Raw genomic sequence first — 27,006 nt, forward strand, 5'->3', positions numbered from 1 at the left:
AAAGAAATGCATTGACTGATCTGTGTCTCTTATGAGGTGCCTCACATCGACAGTCTTCAAACTGAGGTACCCCAGTAATCTGTGGTATCCAGAGGACCTTCCTTAATTGAGTTAGCTCCATGTTCTGCCTGCTTACTTGGAAGCTGGAAGTTGGTATTTTAAAAAATCTGTGCTGTTTTAATGCCAAAAAGCAAGGTATTTAGTTTCTACGTATCGTTTTCCTATTCAGAGCCTCCTGTATTTAAGAGAAGGCAATTGTATAATTTCCTCTTTACATATAAGTACATGGAAGTGGGGGGTTAATTTATTCAAATACTCAAATACTTCCTCAGATTTTGGTAGAACAAAGGATTTGAGCAAGATCTCTTTCTCATAAAAATGCCCTACCCACAGTGTTATACAGTCTTCTTCCATATGTATATTATGCATAGTTAATATCCATGAAATCAGTACCTGGATTTTCTGCAGTCTCTTTATCATTCTGAGACATGTTTTTTCAGCTTCTTGCTTTAGAAAACATGTTTTATTTAGACTTCTTTCATAGTTTCTATTAAAAGTAGTCATGGTTTGATATTAATGTTTGCAATGCTTTTGACACAGTCTAAGTCATGAATATATGAAACCAACTTTCCTTTGTATATTTTGTCAGCAGTTTAATGTCATTTCAGCAAGGGAATTTATTCTGAATACAAAACGATTGTAAATTCTTTTCAAAACTGTTTCTTGTGTGGTGACTTGCACAAGTTGTGAAATATCAGAGAAGTGCAACAAGACAGGGTATTTTGCTTTAGTTGATGAGTTCAACTTTTGCTAACTTAGCCTACTTTTGCTAAGCTCAACACTTCAGCCAAGTTTGTTCATAAGATATCGGTTTATTAAGTGCTGTTGCTTTGATTATTTTTTTTTATTTTTGTCCCTGGGTCAGATTCAGAATGCCCTTCACTGATTAAACACCATCTCCGAGTATGGAAAGGACTCAAAATTTATCAAAACAAAAGATGAAGGCTTCCTCCTCATTTGAAATCGTGTAATCACAGTTAGGTTGAATTGTGTTTTGATTAAGTAGGAGATGATTACAGAGATCCATCACTCTGCCTTTAGGCTCATATAGTTTCAGACTAACTTCACTCAAGTCAATTACTTTATTGTAAATTTACAGCAGCTAAGCTGAAAGTACAATTAAGTCTTTTGTTGTATGAAAGCTATCTGAGTAAAAAAGCAAAGGTAATAGAGGATATTGACTGTATGCCGATGATGGATTTAGGGCATGCTTCCTACAAAGCATCAAAAGGGGAGTGTTAAGCACTTAGGCAGCTTTATGTGTAGAGAGGCACTGACAGTTGAAGCATGGGCATTTTCACAGGCAAGGAAGCCTTTCACCCACTCTGACTCTTGAAGTTCTATTGGAAACATTCCTTATGGTTTTGTGAAAAGAAACAAATTGTTAAAGCGCATCAGACTAAGAGCATAATGGAAAATTTTACTTGCACAAAAGATTTGTATAATTCACTTGTGGCTCGGGTACCAGGCTTTCAGATGTGAGAAATAACCCTGCAAAGTCATTGCTGCTATTGTGACCCATCCTCTTTTCATTCACATAAATCATTCTTCCTTACTCTTCTAGTTTGAGTGCATAATGACTGCTTGATGAGGTCTGCTGCAGGCTGCTCATGGGAGTGAAAGGAGGACACAGTTCTCCAAACTGAAGTTTTTTTAAGAATGCTGATTTCATCTTGGGGATGGGTTCCAGTATTTTCAGTTAAGATGAAATCCAAAGGTGAGAGATTTTCTGTGCTTTTTCTAGCCTCACTGTTATGATGAAAACCAGTTTGGAAAGTTCATCCAACACAAACCCGTCAACTAGCCAAGAGGCTCTGCTTGCCTCTTCACTTTAGTTCATTGTGTTATGTCCATTGTGAAGAGGGTTAATAATTCATTGGTGGATGCACTGCTACAGCCTTGCCAAATCTGGCTGGCCAAGCAGAGAGTGCTGGCTGGTTTTGTGAGGCTGCTGATGACCACCCTAAGAACCTGCATGTACCGTAGGCAGCTTCGCACGGACACAGAGTTTTTCTACCTCAGGCATCTTTGGCCCGACTTCATTACCAAGAGGCACTACTTAGAAGTGTGCCACTTTCTTCATAAAGTTTACTAGGTATTAAATTGTTACATTGGTTATAATCTTGGTGTAGAGCATTACATTCCAACCTACTGTAGCTATAAAGAATGCAGTGGCAATTCATGAGATTCAAAGAAAATTAGAGGCAGCAAGACTTCCTAGGTAACCAGAACAGGGAAAATCCACCCACTTTGTAAGTACTGCCCAAGGTGATAGCTGCTAATGAGATAAGTGTGATGTACAGTCCTGTTATGAAAATTGCATAAATAGGAAAGATAACAGGTTCTTCAGTAGGTCTTCGCATGGATGTTTTCAGAAGCACACTTACTTATTTGACTCAGAGTTAAAAGGTGTTTTTAACTCCTGTTAACACTGGAGAGCCCCTACAGGTGAGGAAGAGCAACAGTCTGAGTGTGTCAGGGTCCCCCCCCTGCCCAGCCAGATCGCACCATGTAACCCACAGCTGTGCCTCAGCGATGTGGCACAGGCAGCCACAAAGCCCTTTCCTCTGTAATGATGCGGGGTACTCTCATCACCCTTTGTTCTGAGCACAGTGTCCTTCAGATAATAATGGAATTGCTCAGCATAATTCAGTTGTAGAGCAGAGGCTGTGACCACTGTTGGTTGGCAGAAGGTGGCAGTGACAGGAGAAATGGGAAAAAAGAAATAGTTGTTGCCATCACCTGACAGAGCAGATGATAAGACTGGAATTCCTCTGAAAATGCACAAAGTAGGAGCAGCAGAGCATGTAAACATTGACACAGGGCAAGAAGGCAGCATTTTGATACACTGGACACCGTAGTTAGAGCAAGCGAAGAAATCCCTGAGGGCCTCAGCTGTGTTTATTGCATTTGTCTTATTTCATCTTCGTGAAGGTATTACCCAGCTTGTGACAGCCTGGCTCTGAGAGAAGATGGAAAGAGATTATTCAGAGGCATTAGGACAGACAAGTGGATTGTATTCCATGTTGCTCACAGCAAAGATGCTCCAGGGCAAAATTAAATGAACTGAAAGTCCAGAGCCGTGCCTTCATAAAAATGATGTAGAGCTATATTTTTTTCAAATTTTCTTGTAGATGATAGGCAAAGCAATGCAGCCCATGTAATTGTTTTTCATCATCTATCTTATTTTACCAGAAAAGCTTTTTAACAGCAAACTGTCTTTAGCTTGAAAAAGAAGGGTAGGAAAAGCTCTTCCTTATTTCTTTGGCAGCCCAAATATTTTCCAACAAATGCCCTGCAAACAAATAGTTGGATAAAACCCAGAGCTCAGTAAATGAAGAGCACTTGTGACCCAGTGGGGTAAAACGCATCAGCTGTGCCATGAAGGAATTACTGAAACCTGTGGTACTGTCCCTTCAGTTCTTGGAAATTCAAAATGTAATGAAGCAGAGTACTATTTAATGACTGCTACCATTCTCCAGAAATAAAAATTACTGGAACAACAGAGGAGTTGTTTTTATTTTGTGGTAGTTAAGTGCACATTTTGGAGTAAAACTTTATCAGCTGTCTGGAAACATAAACTGCTGTAGATCATTAACTGCAAGATGTCCAAATTCCTCTAATCTTTTCCATACCAAGGAAGTCAAAGAGGCACTGGATTTGGGTAAGTACAGAGTCATCAAGAGGTGGCACAAAGAACATCTCTTTTCATTTCCTGGTGTGCTAAATTGGGATGCTTTTCTCACTGCTCACAGTGGGAGTGTGCAAATCACTTTCAGGTGTCAGGATGAAAGTCCTTGCATAAAAGCAAGGAATGACGACATGAAACATTTCTAACCTCTCCTGAGCTGTGCCTTACAGTTGTCTCCAAGGATCAGAACAGAACTTCTGTTGATGCCCAGTGTGATAAATGTCACCATATGGCCCAGCACGAGGCAGTCTGATACCAGGATGAAGAACAGGAGATTAGTTTAGGTGAAATTCTTTTAGCTGTAGATTACCTTTCTCTTTGGCTAAGCAAGAAATAATGAGTCCAGAGTGGAGAATGTGGACTTGTTCCAAAGTATTGGGCTTTCTTCTGCATCATTTATTTTTGAGACTGTCTCTAACTGAAGGTTTTTTAGAAATCTGCTCCGATCAGAAGATTGGAATGTAAGTTCCCAGCCAGGAGTGAAGAGTTGTGATAAATGACTCAATTGTGGAAGCTTTATAGCCAAAAGATAAACATCGGTGTTTTCTTAGTAATCATGTCATGTTCTTTGAGCCTATAACAGGACAGTAATTTTCCAAACAATTTTTTTTGGACAAGAGAATGCACATTTAGCGAAGGATATTTTATATCTAAGGTCATTCATTGCGAAAAGAGAATTCATTTATTTTTTTTTTAAATTGTGTTCTCAAAAATAGATATTTTCTGATGTTGAAATAAAATATTTTGCTTGATCTGAAATGAATTTTTTCCATGTTTTGAGTTGCCCAGCACTTTATTGAAACCATATCTGTATCTCTATATATTTAACTTTTAGAAATCTCTTGCAAACAAAGAACATCCCTTATCTGCTCAAAACTTTAATAATATAGGATGCTATCTTCCCAATAAGCTGAAGCCAATATTTACAGTGCTTGATTGTGATGACATTTTTAGCTCTTGGGGAGAATACTGCCAAATGTGAATTTTCACATTCTCCTGCTAGATGGAATGTGTCCTGTTTAGTTTAAGGTAATAAAGCACACCTAGCTAACTCTTACAAGTCACAATCAATCTATTTCTGTTGGTTTCATTATGCGAGAAAACAAAAAATGAAAACAAAAAATGAAATCCAGAAATGAGAAATCTTCCAAACAACAAAAAAAAATGTCAGCCGAACAAGCCTTAGTCTAAATCTTTGTGACTGGGAATAACTAGTCTGGAAGAATTGAAATGAGATGAGCCAATACAAAGCTTTGACTGGAGATGCACCTCACTTCAAATTTCCCTGGAGAGGCATCGAGTCTAGAAAGGTCCTTTGCAGTCCCAGGATTTGGGTATTCTTTAGGAATTGCCTGTCAGATTCACAAACAGCCTTTTTCTTTTGCCTTTTACCCACGTCTCGTTCCTTTACCAGCTCCTTAGGCAATGTATGAAGCATCCTGTTCAGATGAAATAGCTCAGTTTGTCAGTCACTTCCACAGCCTGTGATCGATGTTATTATCTGTTCATTAATAGCAGCAATAAAGCATACAAGCAGAATGAATGAGTAGGACATAACAGTGCTTCTACTAATGTTCCTCTTCTTTCCTTTGTGCCTTTCCTCCAAGGTACCCAAAAATTGTCCCAGACCTTCACTGTCCTTTGGTCAGAAAGACGGGTTCAAAGCACGTTGTAACCGTCACGTGCTTTTTGGTATTTTTGTTTGTGGAGTTCTCGCAACTCCAGCAGCTGCCAAGGGTAGCTGGGCCCAGGTGGGAGGGAGTTTAATGCAGAAGCATGGCTTTCAAACTTCAGAGAGGTCTGTCAGTGTTTGACTTAGATGAGCTCTTACTTCCTCCTCACTAGTTAGCCTATTCCAGTTGTTTGGGGGCAACTCTCTTCCTGCGCCTTCTTATAGCACAGGGAGCTTTATGTTTTTCCTGGGAAGAGAATCTTAATCATGGGTTTGTCGGCTGAAGTAAATAGGCATTCCTAGTGAAGGTCATGCTCACATCTGCATTTTATGTCTAATAAGAATTTGGCATTTACTGTATGAAAGATGATATCATCTGAATTCAATAATCATGTATTGGTTTGGTGAGCAGGTGCCTATTCCCAGCAGATGAACTTGTCCATTATATGCAGGTGATGATTTGTGCATTTGTTTTTTTAATATATGTTACATGTTCAGCTTGCTGAGTTGATTTAGGATGGGAAGATGGGAAAGGATGCCTGGAATGTCTATAATGATTTGTCTACTGTTGCTGCTTTTTTTTTTTTCATTGCTCACCTCTTTTTTTATTAATTATCCTCCTAGAGATCGGTTTTTGGTAAAAAAGAAAAAAAAAATTCTACCTCCATCTTGAGTTCTGCTAATCAGAGTAAAAGAGAGAATGCTTTAATGTAGTGCCACTGGGCTGGCTGTTTTCTGTACTTATGAGAGATGGGTTCGTGCTATTCCTTACGGCTGTATTATCTCTGCTGTGCACTTGAAGTACTAAGACTTAGTGAGATTTATAGAACTATTAAGAATGACTATCAGGTATATCTCCTAGATGATAATATTCATCGTTCTGTGTTCCTACAACTGCTCCCTTGGGAAGGTCATAGAGGAGGAACAAGATAGAATTAATGCTTTGAAAAACAAGAGTGCACCCTGCACCATCAATAACTCTTCAGGTCACATCTGACAAACTTGAATTTAAAGAGTGTTCCCAAGAGACAGAAACTGGCACGGCTCCCTGAGCACTGAAAATCCAGTGTCAGAACTCAGGGAGTTGCTTCCGCTCCATTCTGCCATTTTTTCGAGTGATGTTTGTCACGCTTTCCTTGCTCTTTTTTCCTTGGCACTTCTCTGGAGACGGTTACGGAGCAGAGCTGATGGAGAACTCACACCTCTCATCTCCGGTAGCTTCCATCGTACGTCCTGGTGAATGAGCACCTCTGCTGGCAAGGCTTCTCCACTTCAGGAGCCAGCGCTTGAACAAATCAACCATTGTGTATGCTAGCCACCAGGAGGCCAGCTGGCAAGTGTGCCTCATCTGTGATGGCTTCATAATGTGGCCTCTGAGCTCTGTGACTGGCCACAGCATTTCTTTGTGCCTATTAGGAACACCGAATCTCTGTGGCTTCTCATAACTGCTTTCAAAGCCGTATTCAGACTGACAACCCAGATGACTTTGTGGTCTAAAATATTAGTAATTAATCTGAGTTTGTAGTGTCTATGCATTAGAGAAAGCTTTTACTTGTAATAGCCTTTGTTTGAATGTATTATTCTGAGTAGATCGGCCTGCTGAAATTTGCATTGTAAAAAATTGTTTTGGAACAAAGCAAGATCTAATGAGCATATAGTAAATCCCTTGGCTCTGCAGCAGAGTCACAATAAGCATAATAGCTCTTGCTGAATGAATCCCTTGCAGCCTAAAAGCTTTTTTCTTTAAAATAAAATAGCAACCCTGCAGGATTTAGTGCAGACAATATGCAAAGATCGTTTAAGGGGCTGTTGTGGAAAAAGAAAACAAATGAGGATGACTCCACTTAGGCTCCTTTGAAAGGACCCTTTGTGATCACTTCATTAGGCAGTCTGTTTAAATATTTTCTTTATTCAAGAATGACTTTATTCTAATGGAAGCATCAATAAATTCTACTTTGTCGTTTCTTCCTCCCTGTGGTCTCAGCTGAAGTGCCAGAAAGCATGTTATCATTTCTCAGGCTTTTTACTGGAGGTTCAATGTACAGTAAGTATTATTCCTTTAGCAAAAGAATGAAAATGAGAACTAATGATATTACACAAGAACACTGAGAATTGCCTTTCATTTAAAAATAAATGAAAAGTTGAACTCTTGCCTTTTGCTTTCATCCTGAGTTAGCTTAGGTAATGACTGAAGTGAGATGTTAGTAGAGGCTCTGCCTAGTTTTTGGCTAATGTCTGTGTCACCTTTGAGAAACGTGCTTGCTATCTGCCCTTACTGCAAGGTTAAAAGTAGTTTATCTCCCAGATGGACTAGCCTAGGCGTCCTAAATAATGTGGAAACTGTTCCATTTGCCATTCTGAAGAAAGTTAATTGAAATCAGAATGATGAGAGATTGCCCACAGAGGTTGTGGAGTCTCCACCCTTGCAGATATTCCAAACTGTCTGGATGTGGTCCGGGCAGCCTGCTCTAGGTAACCTTGCTTGAGCTGGGGGGTTGGAGCAGGTGACTTCCAGTGCCATGACCACTACTGTGTGGTTCTGAATTCAGCTGCCATGCGCCCTGATATGGTTGACTCCAGAATTGGGATATAATTTTTTTCTCTTTTGTTCTTTCTGAGTTGAAAAAGTTTAAATTTGAAATCAATGTCATGCTCAGCTGATGTTGTCTTGAGCCTCTTTTAGGCAGTGTCCACATGAGTGCCGGACTTCAGACTGTGTTGTGCACTGGTTCTTCCTTCTTGAAAGGCTTCTGAATTGACTAGTCAGTGTTGCTTGTTGTTTGGGCTGCAGGTTGGTAAAGCTCGGAGTGTGCCAGAACAGGTATTTCCTTAAGAATTTAAATGCTGCAGGAGCTCAGCTGCAGATTTTCTGGTGTAAGCTTAATGTATGCCTTTATCCTTTGCTGAGACTTCAATTTAGAGGGAGATTTTTCTCTGTGGTCTTTTGGGATAAATGAGAAGGAGCAACCTAAAGCAATCACATGAATGAGATGTGAGGAACAAGGAGGATGGGCTGGTCTTTAATGCCGTTTCATGAATCCCAGGGGATTGTGTTTTTCTGAGGCCAATTTGCTGGATTTTAACAGTTACTGTACAAACAGTGTCTGCACTGACAGAAATGTAGAAATGATTGACAGTGGTTCTATTGATTTGGGAAAAAAGTTGAGAAAATTTGTAAAAATGCAGAAAATTATTTTCATCAAGTGTATTCTGAAAGAATATATTGTGAGGAGCATCTGGCTGAGACAATTACCAAACTAAACTAGAGATACCAAACTGCATTTGCTTTTTGCAAGGAAAAATGTTTGGGGCTGCAGAAAATGACATTATCTGGTATTACACCAGAAGACATCTGCAGCCTCTTTCAGAGCTGGGGAGCATTCAGAGAAAGCTGAGTAGTTATCACTAGTCTGTGCAGCTTAAGGGTATATCTCAAAGCAATCTCCTGTGCCTGTTAGTTATGTGATAGGGACTGTTAACATCTCCTGGAGCACTTTGACGTGCCAACTTTCATCCGTTTGCTAAGGAAAAGAGGTCTGTGAAAATTAAAAACTTGCCCTTGGATAGACCGTCCTTTCCCCCGTTTCCTTCCCTCAGTGCTTCCGCTCCTGTCAGACCTTAATGTCATTCATATGCGATTATGTCAACAAGCTTGGTGGCAGAAAAACAGCTGTACCTACTGATGGCAACACAGCACACCAGCGTTCCCCGGTCCCCAGGCCTGCGAGGCTGCCTGCTTTGCAGCAGGAAGCAGTTAAGTTGCCACCTCGCAACATTCTGCTCCCTAAGTGGCAGTAACAGATCATCTCCCCCATTCGGGATGTTGTTTTAGTCTTTATGTCCCGGTTAATGCTTATTTGAAGTCTGTACCCCAGGCATGGCCTATGCAGCACAGCTCGTGATCTGTCTACCCACCGCCAGCCCGCTCTCGTTCCTCCGAAGGCTTTTTGCCATTTCCATCCGCCATCACCAAGGTGGTGCTGAGAGTCTGTAGCGTTTTACAGGAGGGAATCGTACACAGAAAAGCATCAGCTTCTTCCCCAGACAGGCCTGTGTCAAAGGTGCAATATCCTTTGCAAAATTGTGCAAAATATGGATTTATGAAGATCGGATTAGTGCTTAAAGTATAATGGGACATTTTAATACAATTTTAAATCCTATCTTCTCACTCCCATTGCAGCTAGCACGTTAAATTATCAGACTTCATTCTTTACACCCAAAATTTATCTTTGCAGCAAGTTAGCAGTCGCTGAGCTTGAGTTTCTCTGAAACATGTTTCAATTTCTTCACACTCATCTGTTTCTCTTCTGTAAGAGGGTTAGCGGAAGGGTTTTAACTCCTCGGTGTTGTCACACCTGGGATCTTAGCTGGCATGAGGGCCTGCGTCACCTCTAAGAAATATTTCAAGGACACCCTCAAAATCTGCTCCTTGAAGAGCCACCAGAGAGATTTTTTAAATGCTCATCAGTTGAATGTCTCATTGCAAGATCATTACGGTCCTACTGCCTTTTTCTCAAAAAGAGACTCATCTGCAAATATTAGAGAACCCAGAGGGAATAAAACAAAGAGGTCAAAGCCCAACCAATTCTAACAGACTGTAAACGTTAGTCAAATATCTATGAAATGAATTTTTGACTTTCCTATGAAAAAAAGTTCCGTTTTGAATCTGCCATGAAAGCTCACAGTAGGTCACTCTGCAAGGAGATTAACATGTCCCTGAAAATAAGTTTCAGAAAAAGCAGCCAGATTCCAAGTATTTTGGGGCAACCAAAATAATAATAGCAGTAATTAGATAATGCTGATGCCAAACACACTGAAGTTATATGACTGCATCCACTTTATCCTCCATAACTGTGCTCCAAGTTAAGTTTATGCAGTGGAAACTGCATGAGCCAGGAAAAAACATGAGTGCCCCGCATGGAATTCAGCCCTCCAAAATCAGCAGTCTGCAAATGCTGCTGTGTGCTCCCAGCTCCACAAGGCAGCAAGAGCAGCAGGGACTAGGTATTTACACATCTATGTGATAAGACTATTCTGGGGACAGAAATAGCTTTTGTGCATGAGATTTTGTCTCGCTCCCTGTATATCCACCGCTAGCAGATTATCTATAAACCACTGTTAGGAGGAGTGGAAATCATGAAGTCAGAGGTTGTGATAGAGAGTGCTGCGATCAGTCAAGCAAGGGAGGACCCATTTGGGTCCTTCAATGTGCAAGCATCGGTCAGATATTTATCCTGTAATCTTTAATGAAACATATAATCTGTGAATCTTGAGATGTGATTTCTTCCTTTTTTAGATCTGTTTTTGGCAGCCAAAAGTCTTTCTGATGTAAACTGTTCTGTCCCAGCATGGAAAGACTTTTTGCTCTGTGCAAAGTGCCCCATTAAATAGCACAGACTATTTTGAGATCCAAGAGCTGGAACTTTTTTAAACCATAATTATGGATGTTTTTAACGCTGATCATAAAAATGCTGTCAATGAACAACATGAGAGCATATGATTAATTTTTCCATATGAGCTGTTTGATTATGACAGCTTCCTAGTCTCAGATAGCTTCCAGTGCGGGCTGAAAAGCAGAGAAAGAGCACTTTATCTAGCACATCTGATTAAATGTGACACTCTAGTCAGCACTGAGAATACATAGAGGAAAGAATAGCCATAAAACCCCATTAGAAAAAAGAAAATGTCAGGCTATAAATTACTCTGAAATATCAATTTTCAGCAAGCTATGTAAATTGTCAATAACAGAGATGCAAGAACCATAAGTGTGCTATATTCATGCTAATTTTTTGTTACTAGAGTGTGCATTAGAAGAGTTGATGCATCCGTTAAGGACTGGAGGATAACTGGAGGGCTCCTGCACGTTGGGTGAACAAAGACCTTATTGGCACGACTCACATTTAATTTGAAGAGTGCTTTCTGATTTAGACCTCGTTGGTACATGGCTGACCAGAGAGAGGCCAACATAACAACATCATCTTCCTATGCGTGTTTTTAATGTTAAGAGGTTTCTCTGACTTCGACAGGGCAGACGTTTTCCTGTAACTGTGTGTACAGATGGATTTTATTTTACATGGTGATGTTTAAGAAGCTGTACCTGTTCGGACTGTACTGCCTGCATTGCGCATCTCCTGCCCTTCAGGTGTTGCAGATGTTGCCAGAAAGTGCTCAGACTTGAGGAACCGCAATGTAAACACTGTCAGATCTCCTCATCTGTAGCAATGGTTTAAGGCATCTGTATCTCCAGGCCATTTGTGCGCTAAGGGCTGAGAGCCCGCTGGCCTCCTTCAAATGTAATGGGCAGATTTTTGGGCCATTTACTGCTGATAAATTAAAATGAAAATGCTCCCGTGGAAAAGGCCGCATTTTGACAAAATTTCTAAATCAGAGCAAATACATTTTTTTAATGTTGTCAAAATGTTGGGTTTTGCTGTTTTTGCAATGAAAATGCGGGGGTTTGCATTTAAACTGACCTTTCAGTTTGAAATATGTTTATATTAAACAAGCTTTTAACACAGAATAGAACCTCTCAGAATCATCACGGGTTCAATTTAGCAGAACATTTTGGGATTTGAGGGGGAGCGGAAGGGGGCTAGGGATGAGAAAGTGCCTGTGTTTCTACCAGTGAAAAACATTTATGTAATTCTTGGCAGTTTAGGTCAGCAGATTTCTGAAAGCTTTGAAAATTCTTTAATGATATGAAAATCTTTTCCAGTCCAGTCGTGGGGGTGCGTGTGAGGTCTGGAAGACATCCGTCTTTGACAGGCTTCACATTGAAAATGGAAGAAAACCTGAGATCCCTGTCTTGTAAGAATTCCCACGCTGGGATATTATGAAACATGGATATGGATATCTAAGCTGTTTTAAAATCTCTTTCCATCTCATCTGTTGGCTTCGTGCGGAAAAGAAAGTCTGAAATCTGAGAGGTTACTCCTGGGGAGCGCTGCTCAGGTGGAGTTCAGCACTTCTTCTGTAAAACATCAGAGTCCAGTTCTAGCTCAAGGATGTGCTGAACATCCACCTCTGAAGCACCGCCTCCGGCAGAAACCACTGCAGAAAGGCCGGGTAACATGCTCTGCTGGGCGAAGGAGAACCGAGGGGACCTTGCTGCCACGTGCAGATGGCAAAGCCAATTCTAACTGCTTTCTTACCGCTGGAAGATGCCAACAAGTGATTTTTCCTTTCAGCAAAGCACTGCTGGAGGTGCCATGGGCTCTTGGAAAAGGATAAAACACAGAGCTGCTACAACACAGCTGTGAGTTGTACGCTAACAGTCTGTACAACCAAGATCCTTCTTGTCTGGCAGCAATTCAGCCATGGGAGCGTAGGGATTTGCAGCCCCTTAAAGTCATGTACCTTAGCTGCCTTCAGAGAACTTCAGTAATGCACAGCTTTAGGCCACAGTAAACAAGACATTCTATTTCTCGGTTTTTCTATAACAAATAGAATACAATGTCTAACTGACTGCTTTATTATTATACAATACAAATATATTACATACAATAAAAATATATATCAGTATAACATCATAGTTACATTGTAGGGCAGCCATCTCTCAGGTGTATGGGAATAGCTAATAATTAGCATGAGTAAATCATTGTAGCACAAACCACAAACATTATCATTCCATGTGTAATTTATCCCTGATGTGAGTACTTGTTCTTCTTAATACTTAATATGTCTGTTTATAGAAAAGTTGATTGAGATAATTAGCAGTAAAAATGCTAAGGTAACACAGCTATGGTAACATTTATATTGCTATCAATTTTGTTTATAGCAGCCTAAAGACCAATGCTGAAATTAGAAATTATCTACAATTAGCAAATAAATTGAGTGTCTCTTGGAATTACTTGATCATGTCTTAAAACACTGCGCAGTGTGATGCTCACGGAGGCAAAGCCAAGTCCCTGGGCTGTGCCAGCTGCACTGAGCTGAGCAGCACACAAAGCAGCCTGTTTGCTTCTCTGTTCTTGCTGCTTATCAGCTGCAGCACAGCAACTTTGCAGCCTGCATCCGCCTTACCCGGCACGTGGATAAAGAGTGGCCTGGTGGTGTGTGGCCTGCTGCTGCCCAGGGATCTAACTGCCTCCCCATCCCAGGTGCTGTGCAGGGATTAGGAATGTCATCCTTATCCAGGGAAACATCTCCCACTTGTGTTAAGAGTTGCACATTCTCAGAAAAAGAACAAGTCATCCAAGGTGAATTAGCATCTTCATAGGAAGCAAAATTTCCTTGGATATTTCCTAGCTGTCTCCTTTGACAGAGGCTGTTTCATTCCTCTTCTCTCTGCAACGCATTTTGTCACCTTAAAGAGCGAAATGGGGCTGAGAGGGGAGGGAAATTGCTGATGGAATGTAAATGTAAAGCAATTTGGACGACCGCAGATGGGGCGGTCACACCACGGTGCAGATCTGTGCTGACTGCTGAGCACCGGGCTGACAGCATCAGTGTTAGCTGGCCTGAGGCTGCTGCTGGCTTCTCTTCTTCCTCTGTTTTTTTTTTTTGCTTTTATTTTCTGCCCTGCTTTCTTCAAAGCTAGGTGTCTGAATTCCCTGTGGATTTCTTCTGGGGAGAATTTATCACTGGTAAATAACTATTTGTGTTGAATTTGCAGATGAGCTCAAGTATATTCTTTAATGATACAGTTTAGTACCCTTTCCTTTTCAGGTTTGCATGGGCATAGGCATTTGAAGGTAATAAATCTGTCGTTCAGATAATGTATTTGCCCTTGGTACCAAAATATATAAATAAAAATTACAAGGTCATTAACCATATCAAGAGAAAGAAAAACAAGCTGTGTATTAAAAAGCTCTCTGCTGGGATGGGGTGGGCGAATAGCAGTATACTGAAGCATACTGCTCATCTGCCCTTCTCATCATGAGCATCAATTAATTCCTTTCTTTTTCATAGCACTTCCCCTTTGCACTGGGAACCCTCAGCATATGCCAGTCCAAATTTATGAGCAGCGTGTTTTCTGGCGTTTTGCATTTATCAAGTGCAAACTCCTGTGGCCAGTGATTTACTATTGGACTGCTCAGAAAGCGGCAAATAAGTATTATCTAACAATGTATTAAAAAAATACAAACTGGAGGAGACGATTTTATCTCCACTTCCCAAGCAATTTATCTCTGTCCCTGAGAAGGCAGGTTGGGGGGGGAATAGCCCTAGAATTGTTCTGGAGTGTATCTGGCCTGGAAATGAGTTCTTACTCTCAGTAAAAGGAAGCCTTGGAAAGCAATACATTATTTTTCAAGTTTTAATATATTTTATTTATTTCAGTTAGACTGTAATACCAGGTGCAGACCTGAGAGTGCTGGAACCCTAGGTATTCATTGCGTGACTCCAACCTCACTGACTGAGAAGCAGTCTTTGTTTCCCACTGTGCACTCTTTGTTTCCCACTGTGGTGTTCAGACTGTAAATAATCAACAGGAAAAAATGGCACTGTATGGGTACAGTGGTGTCCAGGCTGGTTGGTATAGTCCACACTCAGCCCCTTTTATCTATCTTCTTCAGCTCAGAGGTATTTTCACTAGCAAGGACTAGGTTAAATTAGTCTACATGACACAGGTTAATGCCATGTAATTTGTCATCTTCCTAATAGTTCCAAGAACAGTGACATGGGGAACTTGGATATTTATGGCAGCTAAACCTGTGTATCCAGCACAGGCAGCAGCATTCATGTATAGTCAGTGCAGGGGAAGAGGGGTTTCACCCTCAGAGCAATTGTTTTGAATTACTCCGTAGTACCCATCTCAAATGAGGGAACGCTGTATGTGTTCCTAATTGGAGCTGATGTATCAACTTAAAAAGCAAAAAAAACCCAAACAAAACAAAACAAAACAAAACAAAAAAAAACAACAAAAAAAATCATCTGATTGTTTTTCCTCAAACTCTCCCAGGTCTGGCAATGTGGAGGAAGTATGGAGGTGCTTCCCTGCTCTCGTGTGGCACACATCGAACGCACAAAGAAACCCTACAACAACGACATCGATTACTATGCAAAGCGCAACGCCCTACGGGCCGCGGAGGTCTGGATGGATGACTTCAAGTCCCATGTTTACATGGCATGGAACATCCCCATGGCAGTAAGTATGGGCCACACCAGCTCCTGAACAGAGGCAGAAGCCTGCATAGTTGTTCCTACTTCGTAATTTGAGGTGAAGGACAGACATTACTACAATTGTATCCAGTGGGCAAAGCGTTGGAGGAGGAGTTCTGTGCTGGTGAGCACTCAGAGCAGAGAAGTCTGTCATAAACTTGCTTCCTTGTAAGTTTTGTTGTAGGCTCCGGAGCAGTGACACAGACTTATAACTTAACTGGAGCATGATGTTTCAGGTTTATGTGCTTCCTCAGAGAAAGTCCTTAATTTAGGATGCCATTAAACTTTGAGGTGTTCATGTGCTACAATAGTGAGGACTAGAGAAAGGTCCATAAATAAATATCATGATTCATCATGGGACTCCGTGGACCTCACCAGGATAAAAAACAATGTGTGCAATAAAAGAATCCCACATTAACTAGGTTTATTTTCTACAGGGTGAGAGTTGCAATGTGGACACGTTCTGCTTCTTACAGAGCATGTGAATTGTTAATGGCATGTGAGGACCCCCAGGAATCCATGTAATATAAATATTAGATAAACTGTAGGTTCAATTTATTACTTGATTCTGGAAGTATATCACATGCTACATCTCCACAGAGCATAATTCTTCAAGAGAAGAGATATGTGTTATAGCACAGTCAGGTGGAAGCTGACGGCTGTTGTATCTTTTAGTGATATTTGCATCCGAATTATTCATGTGAAGGGGCACGGGGAGAGCAGCTGAGGGGAAGCATACACTTTTCTTAAGTAAGGATAGTTTTGTTAACCCTTTCATGAAAGATTTGGCCAAAGATGATTGGGTTGAAGTAAATGGAAAGAGGAAATGCTTCTATCTGAACCGCAAAATATGCCAGTCCAGCTGTATTGTTGTGAATACTCACAGTTATGACCTAGAATCCATCAGAGTCATGGGAGTCCTGGCAAAGATTTCACCACATTTAGTTTTGTCCTAAATACCTAAATGTGCTCTGATAACTAGATAATATTTCATGTTTCATTTTTCTCTGTGATGCCTGAATATGTTAGATGTTCACACCCCTCTGAACTTTAATTACTGCTGTTTAGTATTGGGCATTCTGTGTTGTGTTGAAAGTTAGGGCTCTATGAAGGTGTGTTTTGGTTGCTACTTTTGGCATGAGAACTAATTGCAGAGAATTACCTTGCCTTAGCAAGGCAATACTGCCTAACACAACATTTCTGTGATAGCAGGAGGAAGACAAAGCAGTGCTTGCCTAAGCTTTTAGGGGCATTTTGGCCCTGCCTGAATCCATTTGAACAAATGGTTAGTTTCTAGCAGGAAGGTGAAAGAGAAATAATCTTTGTAAATTTGTTTACTTGATGCTTTCTGCAAACGAACTCTGAGAATATAAAAGACATATAAATAAGCATTTACACCAAAACATCATTTCCTTTAATCTCTCTGAGATTACTTATTGATGTAGTTTTCTGCACGGAGCCGTACAACAGTGTTTTTAAAAAAAAATAGGCACATCTATATTAAAAGGCATAAAATCAGCAGAAGTATTGAACATTAAAATATACTTTCCATAAAGTAAATTGATTGATAAAATGGACATCATAAAAATAACCCCATTAGCTTTCAGGAAAAGGAAGCTAGCATGTTAGTGTTCGCAGAGTTATTCTGCTGTAGTGTTCAATCTAGTTGACCTAAGTACTTCACTGGTCAAGGCCATAAGAAAAAACTTTCTGTGAGAGAAGTAGAAACCTTACTGCCAGGTTAAAAAGGATGTGTCTGCATACTAAATCGTGTGGGCACCTCATTCCTGTACCATCATGCAGTAACCCCTACTTAATGACTACAGCTAGTATGGAACAAGGCGCAGCGTTTTCATAGCTGCTCAATTTGCTGCGCTTGTGATCTGTAGAAATAGCCTAGCGAGCAAGGTGTTATATTTCTTCATTACAGAATAGAAGAGAGACAAGTAAAATACATGTGTTCTGTATTACCCAAACCCAACCAAATTAACCCTTTTGTAACACACACCAGCTTTTCCCTTCTAAGTTATCGAGGGTCTGTTCACAATGTGTACCTGATTAGTGGGTGATCGCTGGACACATCTGCAGAGTTATCCCCAGGGCCCCTGTAACCTCCACTGGTCAGCATAGCGTTATTGTACTTTGCCAAATATTTGGTATGCGCTGTTTACGATCTATTCCTCAACAATTTTTATGATAAATAAATCTTACATTGAATGATTTATTGTACTGAGTGCCTCCGAGAATTCCTCTCCTTCCATTTAGCCTGAAGTAGAACATAAATTAACATTCATTTGAATGGATGCTGCATAGAGAGCTCATGACAAAGTATGCATCAGCAAGCAGCAGTGAGCACAGCAAACTCTTTATGTGGAAAATGGAAAAACCTGTTCAGTATTACACTTGTATTCTCTCCTGAAAACAAGGCATCTGTTGGGGATTCTAATAAACCCTGAGCTAAGACTTGCTGCTGTCTTGTACCCCTGCATTAGACACCATTTGTAAAACAAATATTTCCTCCAGAAAGATTTCTGTACAAGGCACTTAAGATAGATCCATGCAAAACCCACCAGTTTCAGACCATTCAATTCTTTCAGTGTCAGAAAAGATTTTTAGATGAGGTAACTTAATGTCTTGGTGTTGAACTGTGATGATTTATACTGGTTTGTATCTACAGACAGTAACTGATGTGGTCTTTTTGAAATGGCTGAGTTTGATCATACTAATTTGAATTTTTTCCAGCCTATGTTTTTTATGGAATTTTTTAGTCAAATGTGAATTAAATTCTGAAATAGAATTACAAAGAAAGTATTGAGTTTAAATGCATTTTATAGCTTAAGTCTGTGAATGAGCTCCAGTTCCAGTAAAAACTGAATGCTGGTCTATGCAAATGTTTAATGGAGCTTAATTACTTTTTGAGCAGCTCTGCTTTGAAGTTTTAACAGGTCTGTTCTCATTTACATTAGTGAATACCCAAGGCTGTTAATAGTCTAAACCATGATCAAGCTGCTATATCTTAGATCAGAATTACAGCTAAATTCCTTATGAATCTGAAAGCAAAGGAGTTCAGGTTTGATTGCAAACATTTAGAATTGCTGTATGTTAACAACACTCACATTGTTTTTTTTATATTTTGATTTATGTTTGGGGTTTTTTTTTTGCTTGTTCGTTATCCTTATTTTTCTACTGACTTGCATTAATATTTATTGTCTGCTCTCAGCAGCAGCTGTTTGATGAGCTGCTACTTACAAAAGAGGAAGGAGAGAGGGAAATACAGCTTGGTATACAAAATGAACTCCAATTTGGCTTCAGTTTAAAAAAAAAAAAAGAAACAACTGTAAAGTCAATGTGGTGAAATTTCTTTATTCTTTTTCTGTTCTGTAGAACCCTGGAGTTGATTTTGGAGATGTTTCTGAAAGAATAGCTCTACGACAGAGACTGCAGTGCCGGAGTTTTAAGTGGTACTTGGAGAACGTCTATCCTGAAATGAGAGTCTATAATAACACAGTCACTTATGGAGAGGTACTGTATGTCTTCGAAAACACACCATGGCTGCATTAGAGAATTCTTTTCATCTTAGTGGTGGGTATCCAGATGTACAAAGCAATTTCAAGTCAGAATAGTAGTCAAAGCAGAAATGCTCTCACCTACTTTTAATCAACACTAGGAAGCGTGGCTTTGAGAGGCGCTGTCTCTCCCATTGGGGTGTGTCAGATGAAATAATTCTGACTATTTGCAATCTCCCTGGCTTTCATTTTAAAATAGAGCAGCTCTGAGAGCATGAACTTGAGGTCATGTTTTTTCCCCAAATAGGATACCACAGACATGAACAAAATATCAGCAGTCAAGACAGCCGAAATAATTAGTTAATAAAAACAGCTGAATTTATGGAACTATTTTTAGTTAAAGAAGAAACTCATATTGGTTTTTGCCAAACTATTCAAAAGATTATATTCTCTTCATTAATTTATTTTCGCAAATCCTCTTCCTTGGGGATAAAAAGCCGCATGTTCAGATGGCGTTGAGGCTACCACTTGGCAAGTTTTCATCTCGTCAGAAAAAGCCATTAGAGAAAAATAATTCTGCTGTTTTGTGCTCAGAATCTGTATTTTAATTTCCACCTGTGCACCACTAATAAGTAAGACCTGAGAACACCTACTCTGAGATAGCTGAATGGACAAGTTAGTTAACCCTGATAAAATGTTGAATCCAAATGCATTGGAGATGTGTAGGTGATTTGGTTCAACTCAGCTTTCTGGGTCATTTCTTTTCCACCTGTTAAACAATCAGAACCACTGTATCTGCTCTAACCCGATCCTTAAAGTCGGATATGCCTTCTGTAATTTTTTAAGAGTTTATCATGTGCCTGGAAGGTAAGGGCTGCTATATGTCTGTGAACTGGGACAAAGTTCTAGGACAGTGTTTTTAAGATTCTGTTTCAGTTGTCTACTGGAATTAGGCAACAAATTTTCACACGTGTCAGTGACATGGACATCCTTTCTTGCTGTCCCATTTAAATGACTTCATATAAAAATAAGTCAGGCCCTTCAGATATTGATACAAAGTGCAAGTTTTATTGCATAATACCACTGTGCTTCCTAGTATAACTATCCCTGGCAGTAACCAAGGAAAGACATTTAGTAAATCCAACAGGAGCTATTAGTAACTGTCAGCTCTGAAAATGCTGCTAACTGAGAAGAATATTGGCAGTACTGCCAATGCTGTGTCAATTACACCAGACGGTTAGGAAGCTGGGCTCTAAAAATAAGTCTGTTTCTGTTGAGTGGTCGCATACAAAGTTCTCGAGTCACACAGAAAGTTCAGCGATGCAAGTATCCAATTCATTAACATTTATGATAAATTGGAGCCACACAAGCTATCTAGCGGAGCTAGAAGCTAGTGGAGTTCTGGAATTGTTTGATTGAACAATTCCAAACTGGAATTGTTCTCTTTCTTACATGCCCATAATAAAAAAAAACTAGAGGCTTCATCCTAAATGATATCAAGCTTGTTATTAATATTTTCTCTTATGCCTATTTTTCTAGAGGAAAAGGTGTTTGAATTTTCAAGACTTTAAGGAAAATAAATGTATTGAGTAGACATGAAACATATTGAAACAGTAGTAAAAATATATTTCCTAGTGACTCAATTCACATTTTTAAAGCTGTGTCATAAAGCTGTCTTCATGTTCTTTAGCCTTTATAGTACACGAGTCATAAAATAAACCTCCTGAAATTTAATTGCTAGGGAACCCCCTTATCCCATCAGATTGCCTGTTATGTTCGTACACTATAGTATAAAGGATTATTTACTGACTTTCCAACACATCATGCAGCAGCTATTTCTGTACTGTAGGGGTGGCCAGACAAATTGTTGAGTCTAAACTCAAAGCAACCTGTTGACTGTTTCAGAATGACCATTTAAACAACTTCTCATTTAAGAGACCTGTGAAAATTTTCTGTGTCCAAAGTGTGCATAATGCTTGTATCCTGAAGAGAAAGAAAGGCTTGTAATTTCACAGGAGTTCCAGCACAGTTTTATGGACTCTTCTTCTCTGAGGAGATGCATGAATTTTTGACTTGGTTGGTTCTCTGAACAAAATATTAAAATATATTAAAGCCATTCAGTGCTGCTAATCATTGCTGTATCCTTTCACAATGATGTAAATCACATTATATTCTTAATTGAAATAAAATTGTTTAATATGATCTTTTGGTTCTTACGTACACAATAGGAGCAAATAAAAGAGTGCCACAGCCAACTCAATCCTGGGCAGTTCCTTTGCTGTTTGGTAAAGTCACATTTTCAGCATGGAAGGTCTACTTTTTTTTTCTACACAAGGGTAATTTGGAGCAAATTTTGGCCTGAGTTTATAGAGTGCTTTTTATGGGGTTTTGATCCTTGAGTAATTGATGAAGATAAAACTCTCACTCAAGTTAATAATTTTGTAAAGACGGGAGGTTGTCCAAATGATCTGTCTTTTCCTGGAGCAACTGCACTATTGGAGTCCTGTCATATATGGAGAATGTGTTCCTCAGAGAAGAGGAGAATAGTTTTATCCACTGTTTGTGTCAGTACTTGTAGTACAACTAAGTTTTGTCTGGATTGAACTTGCATCTTACAGAACAATTTCTAGTACAACTGTTTTCTTTCTGATTGGGTTATAGGTGCGTAACAGCAAGGCTAGCGGCTACTGCTTAGATCAGGGAGCTGAAGAAGATGATAAAGCAATCCTTTATCCATGCCATGGAATGTCCTCTCAGGTAAATCATTTACATCCCATAACTATCGAGAAACCTGTAACTTTAAGAAATTTTCAGAAGAAACAAGAAGTTATTTATTGTGTTTAAGTTGAGTTTGGCGGTATATCTTCATGCTGCAAAAGCAAATCTTTGACTTCCCACTAGTGTTTTTGAGTGCCCTTTCCCAGATAGTACAACATGCAAATCTATACACTGAAGATGCTAATAAGGAAAACAGAAAAATCGTGGTAATTTGTTTTAATAATGGAGAGATCCACTGATGATTAACGAATTTAGACTGTTTGTTTGCATGAGCAGCTCTTCTCATTGTGACTTATTTTAGGAATCGTACCTCTTTACGTTAACTGTTGATTGGTCCAGTAGGTTCCTATGCAGAAATGTTTTAGCAGGATGCTGATGTGATTCCCTGAGTAGGCAAAAAGTTAATCACGTACTTAACATTAACTTTGAATGCAAGTAAGAATATCTTTTACATTAATACTTTTCTAAAATTGAACATTTGGGGTTTTTTAGGTCCCTATGAATATTATTTTCTTACAGATGTCTGGTGAATTTGAAATGACATTTCTTCTTTCCTTTATTGTAACATTACTTGTTTTTTAGATACAACTTGGTTATTATTTAGATCTAGGACTTGAGCTACTTCTAAAATCTAATTCTACTTTCATTTAAAGTACCGTCCAAACCAAAACTACATTAATGAATGTTCTCATGTGTAAATAAACTCTGACCTTATCGTGGACTTAGGAATTTTCTGAAGTTCACCCATACGTGTATTGATTTGGAGTCCTGGCTCATACATTGCCATGGAGGCGTAACAGGAGTTTTGAAATGTAAATCTTGCCTTAATTGGAAGCTGGTTAAGAGTCAAACCTCATTAGAGCAAAGAGGATAGACAGTAATTCCTACTGACAAAATGTCCAGCCTTAGCAGAATCGTTATGGGACTTCTGACTGACGCTTTCACAGTAAAGACAGAAGGGACAGCCTCCAAGTAAGGTAACAAAATAGTATTGTTTAATTAGATGTAAATGAGTTTTCCAAGAAGACTAGTTAGAGACATCGAGACACTCAGGGAGCTGAGTCTCTTGCTCCATTCCAATTCTGACCAGAAGGCTGCAAATTTAAGTCTTTCTCAAAAGTCCCTTTCCAACATATAATAATCTATTATCATGCTAGCACTGAAAGGAAAAATGAAATAGATTATTATCATATTTTGCAACCTAAATGTGATTCTTAAAATTCTGAGGCCTAAAGCAGCTCACCTCTCAGACAGCATCCAGCTCTGACCAGTTTCTTTCATTCATTTCAACCGAGCTTTCAGTTCACTTTGGAGAAAGACTTAAGGAACAAGTCATTGCCCATAAGTAATAGCCAAATAAACTGGGCAGCTCTTTTCAGGTGCAAATAACAATCCATAAATTATACACTGCACAAAATATTGAAGATGGATGATGACCCATTCAGTCTCTTCTGGCTCAGTTCCACTACTTGTCTCTCATATCTCACCTATTTGGAATTCTCAAAAAAGACTTTAAATTACAGCCACAAGATAGAGCCCTATTGTACTAGCATTTTATAAAAGCATAGAAAGAGAAAGTCACTCTCCTCAAGCCCTTAAAATCCAAAGTAATCTCTGCACATGAGAATTACAAAAGTATGAGTAAGTTAATCTACCAAGTCATCCTGCAGCAGTTTCCATTTCACTCAGTAAGAAACACCGGGCAGAAGGCAAAGGTGATGTTTTACCTAAGTTGAGTATTTCATAGACAAGTATGGGTTGGAGCCACTCAAATGCAGCCAAGATAATTAATGATTACACAGCTGGAAAAGTTCTATCATCTCATCACAATTTACAAAATTAATTCAGTATGAGAACTACAGCTGCACAAACCCTAATCAAGGATATTCAAGCACATAGCATAAAAGGTGTTGACAGCAAGCTTTTTAATATATTAAATAAACATTTTTAAAGCCCCTCTTATAATCATCCTTGGGTGAGCATAGTTGTCTGTTATGTTTAGCTTTCAGTTTCTGACATTTTTCATTGCAAGCAGAGGGCATAAAATACCCCTGCTGAGTTGAGATTTGGCTTAGTTGTACGTGCCTGCTGAATATAAATGAATATTAACACGGTGCTCATTTTCACCAGTTTAGGTCATCACTGGTGCTTGAGGTGTGTCCGACTGGTTTGAAAACTCAGTATTCAGATACAATCTGGTTTCTTTTTTGATGCTCTTCAAATCTGACAAGCAAATAAGCAGTGATCTGAGTATACACTGAAACCAACAGAAGTCAGTCAAGTGTTTAAAGAAAGCTGAGATAGGCATAAGGTTACTGTTCATTCTGTGATATGTTGTTCTTTGCTTCTACTTCTTAACTTCCTATTTTCCATGCATATTGCACACCTTTGAATGGTGTGTCCTGCAATACAAGTGAAAAAGAAAGCCATGCCCCAGTTACTGCTCTACGAACAAAATACCTTTCCCTATGCGTCTTCTCAAGATCAGGTTTTTACCACCATAGTTCACACATTTTCAACTTAAATCAGCTTCTAAATTACTTTATTCAAACTGGGATTACGTCTTTTGTGGATACCCTTGAATGCGTTTAGCTTGCATTCACATCAATTTAACATCATGAATTTGACTCAAGCTAAATCAGTGTAAGCCAGCAGTTAGGAATATCTAAACAAGGTTTTGCATGGGCCTAAGTTGATTTCAGAACTCACTTTACAGAGGAGTATTGCCATTTTGATATGTGTTCACGGGATGTGAAGTTGGAGTCTAATCCCTCACAGGAAAAAAAGAGTTGCAAACGCTCCTGAAAGAGCAATGGGAAACACCATCCGCAGCTAGAGAAATAGGAAAAAAAGTGGAGTATACTGGGGGAACTGAAGTGGCTTGTCATATGCAATCACCTGTAATGCACATTGGGTCTACAGCACCTTTTGTTTAAAAAAAAAAAAAAAATGAAAAGGAAAAAGGAACAACCCCAAAAGTGGCACACAGGTGTTGAGCCATATGAGAGCAATTCTACGGCCTCGGTGGAAATGTTCACTGTCTCCGAGTCTGTCTTGAATGCTGTGATGTGGAGCTGATCACACAGCATGTGAAAGAGGAGAACTGAACCAAACAGCATCCTGGATGGCAGGGCCCTGGCTCCCTCCCTCCCTCCTGCACTCCCCTCCCTTTCACACCGGCACAGCGGCCGTGGCGCTGAGCACTCCTGGTGCTGAGATCAAGCAGAAGGGACAGAGATCTCCACGCTCGGATTCCTGGAGCTCGCAGCTACACAAACAGATGGAATAAAAGCAGATGAAAGGCCTCTCTTAAACTGTTGCTTGAGGACAGATTTTTAACGTTTTTCCAGGCAGAGCTATGTTGTTCCATAGCACACTGGATAGCACATCTGATTGCTCAGAGCAGGGCAATGGATGGAAAGGAAATTTCCCAACAGAAGCAATGGGTGGCGTTCTGTCAAAGAAGCAGTGTGTTTGGCAACTTTTTGTTGCGACGAGCATTCTGGATGTTTAAGACATTTCAGGGTCTGTTTCATTAATGTCAGCTTACAGCTCACCTTAACCTGCAGAGCTGAGAGGCTGTTAAAGATTTTGTTTTGCTGGGGGAACGCGAGCGAGGAGTTACATCTCCTGTGGAAACTACCTGCACTCATCTGTGTGTCTCCTCCAAAGTTACCTGCTGATTTGTACTTTTTTCACTTGATTAGAAATCGGCAGGGATGGGTTCTCTGAAGTCAAATCCTTCAATTAAAAGCTGACATTTACCTATCAGATTATGCTCCCGAGGACCACCTTCCATAAGCATCACTGCCTGCTATTTTTTTCATCAGATGTAGTGACTTTGGTAAACAGCCCTTGACATCTCTTCCATTCTGCTCAGATTTCTGAAAATAGAAAGGAAAAATGTCCTGTGTTATCGTAGGCACAGCAGATAGCATCAGGATTAGAGCCTGGAGCAGTGAACACAGCTCAGCTTCAGTATGTGAGGTCCTTGTGTTCTTCTCAGGCAAAAGAGAGAAACTGAGCAAAGGTCCATCATCACATGGGCATTAAGAAGAAGCGTTCCTGTTCTGCAGCTTGGGAATGTGTGGGTATGTGAGGCTCGCAGCACATCAGCATTTGTGTACAGGGGTTTTGTTTGTTTGTTTTCACTGGGTTTGAATATGCCTTGATAAAGGGGGGCTGCCATTTGATTCTGGCTGACAGGGAATGGATTTGGCATGATGCATCACGCCCACAGTTCTAATGCAAATGCAGAGGTTGTCATTTCATTTTCAGCATGGAAGTGACACTTGAGATTGAACTTGAACACAGCAACTGTAATTTTCATTATTTCATTGATTCTGTATTCCAGTTCCTCTTTGCTAGTCTTCAGTACTAAGCAACTTACTTTAATGCTTAGTGTATTTGTGCAGTTTATATCATCTCTATGAAGTGATGATATCAAGTCTTTGGAGGGAGACATTATTAATCATATAATGAATCTTAATTTGAACTTTGATGAACCTTAATTTCAGATCTGGTTTTGCAGAAGCAGGCACTAAAATTTTACTACATAATAAGGTCTGAATTGACATGATGGTTTGTATGTGCTTTCAGAATTTTGCTTTATTTCATTTCAGATGAGCCTAAGTTTTTATAACTTTTGGAACTCTCAGCAGAAAGTACAGATTCAGGAAAATTAAGCTGATGCTATTCCGTTTGTCTCATTGCTGTATAGATATCCATTTCCTGTGCCAAGCCATCTTTTATTCTGCTGAGCTGTCACACAACTGCCACTTTTAATACTGGAGACAGTGGAGCACAGTTACTGTATCTTCCACTTCCAGGGCTCAAGCAGCAACAGTAGTTTCTGCATTGACAGCTTCTTTACAACCCTGCCTTTCCAAAGTACATGGCTGCTGTGATGCAGAGGAATGAAACTCTGGCTGTAGAGATTCCAAAGACAAAGAATATTTTAGACCATTTTAATATCTGAAGAGAAAACCACGAGGGAAATGGATCTGACAGAGCAGGTCGCCCAATATGAATGGTGGTCCCGATTATTTAGGTAAGGCAAAGCCAAGCAGGTTGATCAGTGGTATTTTTAGACCCAGAGATGTATAATGAAGACAGCAAGATGAACACATTTCCTAGCGAGTGTAGTTTTCAGCAATGCCTGCAGTTCATTTGAACTCTGCAGAGTACTCATTGGTTAT

At 39.7% G+C, this 27,006-nt stretch overlaps 1 protein-coding gene across 7 annotated transcripts in view; it reads left to right on the plus strand.

Moving 5' to 3' along the window:
* Nucleotides 1-27,006, plus strand: part of GALNT9 (polypeptide N-acetylgalactosaminyltransferase 9) — a 375,903-nt gene that overhangs the window by 339,600 nt on the left and 9,297 nt on the right. For 6 of the 7 annotated variants that reach the window (XM_021412958.1, XM_021412960.1, XM_021412961.1 and 3 more), the window contains 3 exons: nucleotides 15,325-15,510; nucleotides 18,909-19,046; nucleotides 21,692-21,787. In XM_021412958.1, the coding sequence (XP_021268633.1) occupies nucleotides 15,325-15,510; nucleotides 18,909-19,046; nucleotides 21,692-21,787 (420 nt within the window). Of the gene's footprint in view, nucleotides 1-3,509; nucleotides 3,725-15,324; nucleotides 15,511-18,908; nucleotides 19,047-21,691; nucleotides 21,788-27,006 lie in introns of those variants that run through there. The other variant, XM_021412965.1, reaches the window with a different exon arrangement.

The sequence above is a fragment of the Numida meleagris genome, chromosome 14 (assembly GCF_002078875.1).
Source record: "Numida meleagris isolate 19003 breed g44 Domestic line chromosome 14, NumMel1.0, whole genome shotgun sequence".
NCBI lineage: Eukaryota > Metazoa > Chordata > Aves > Galliformes > Numididae > Numida > Numida meleagris.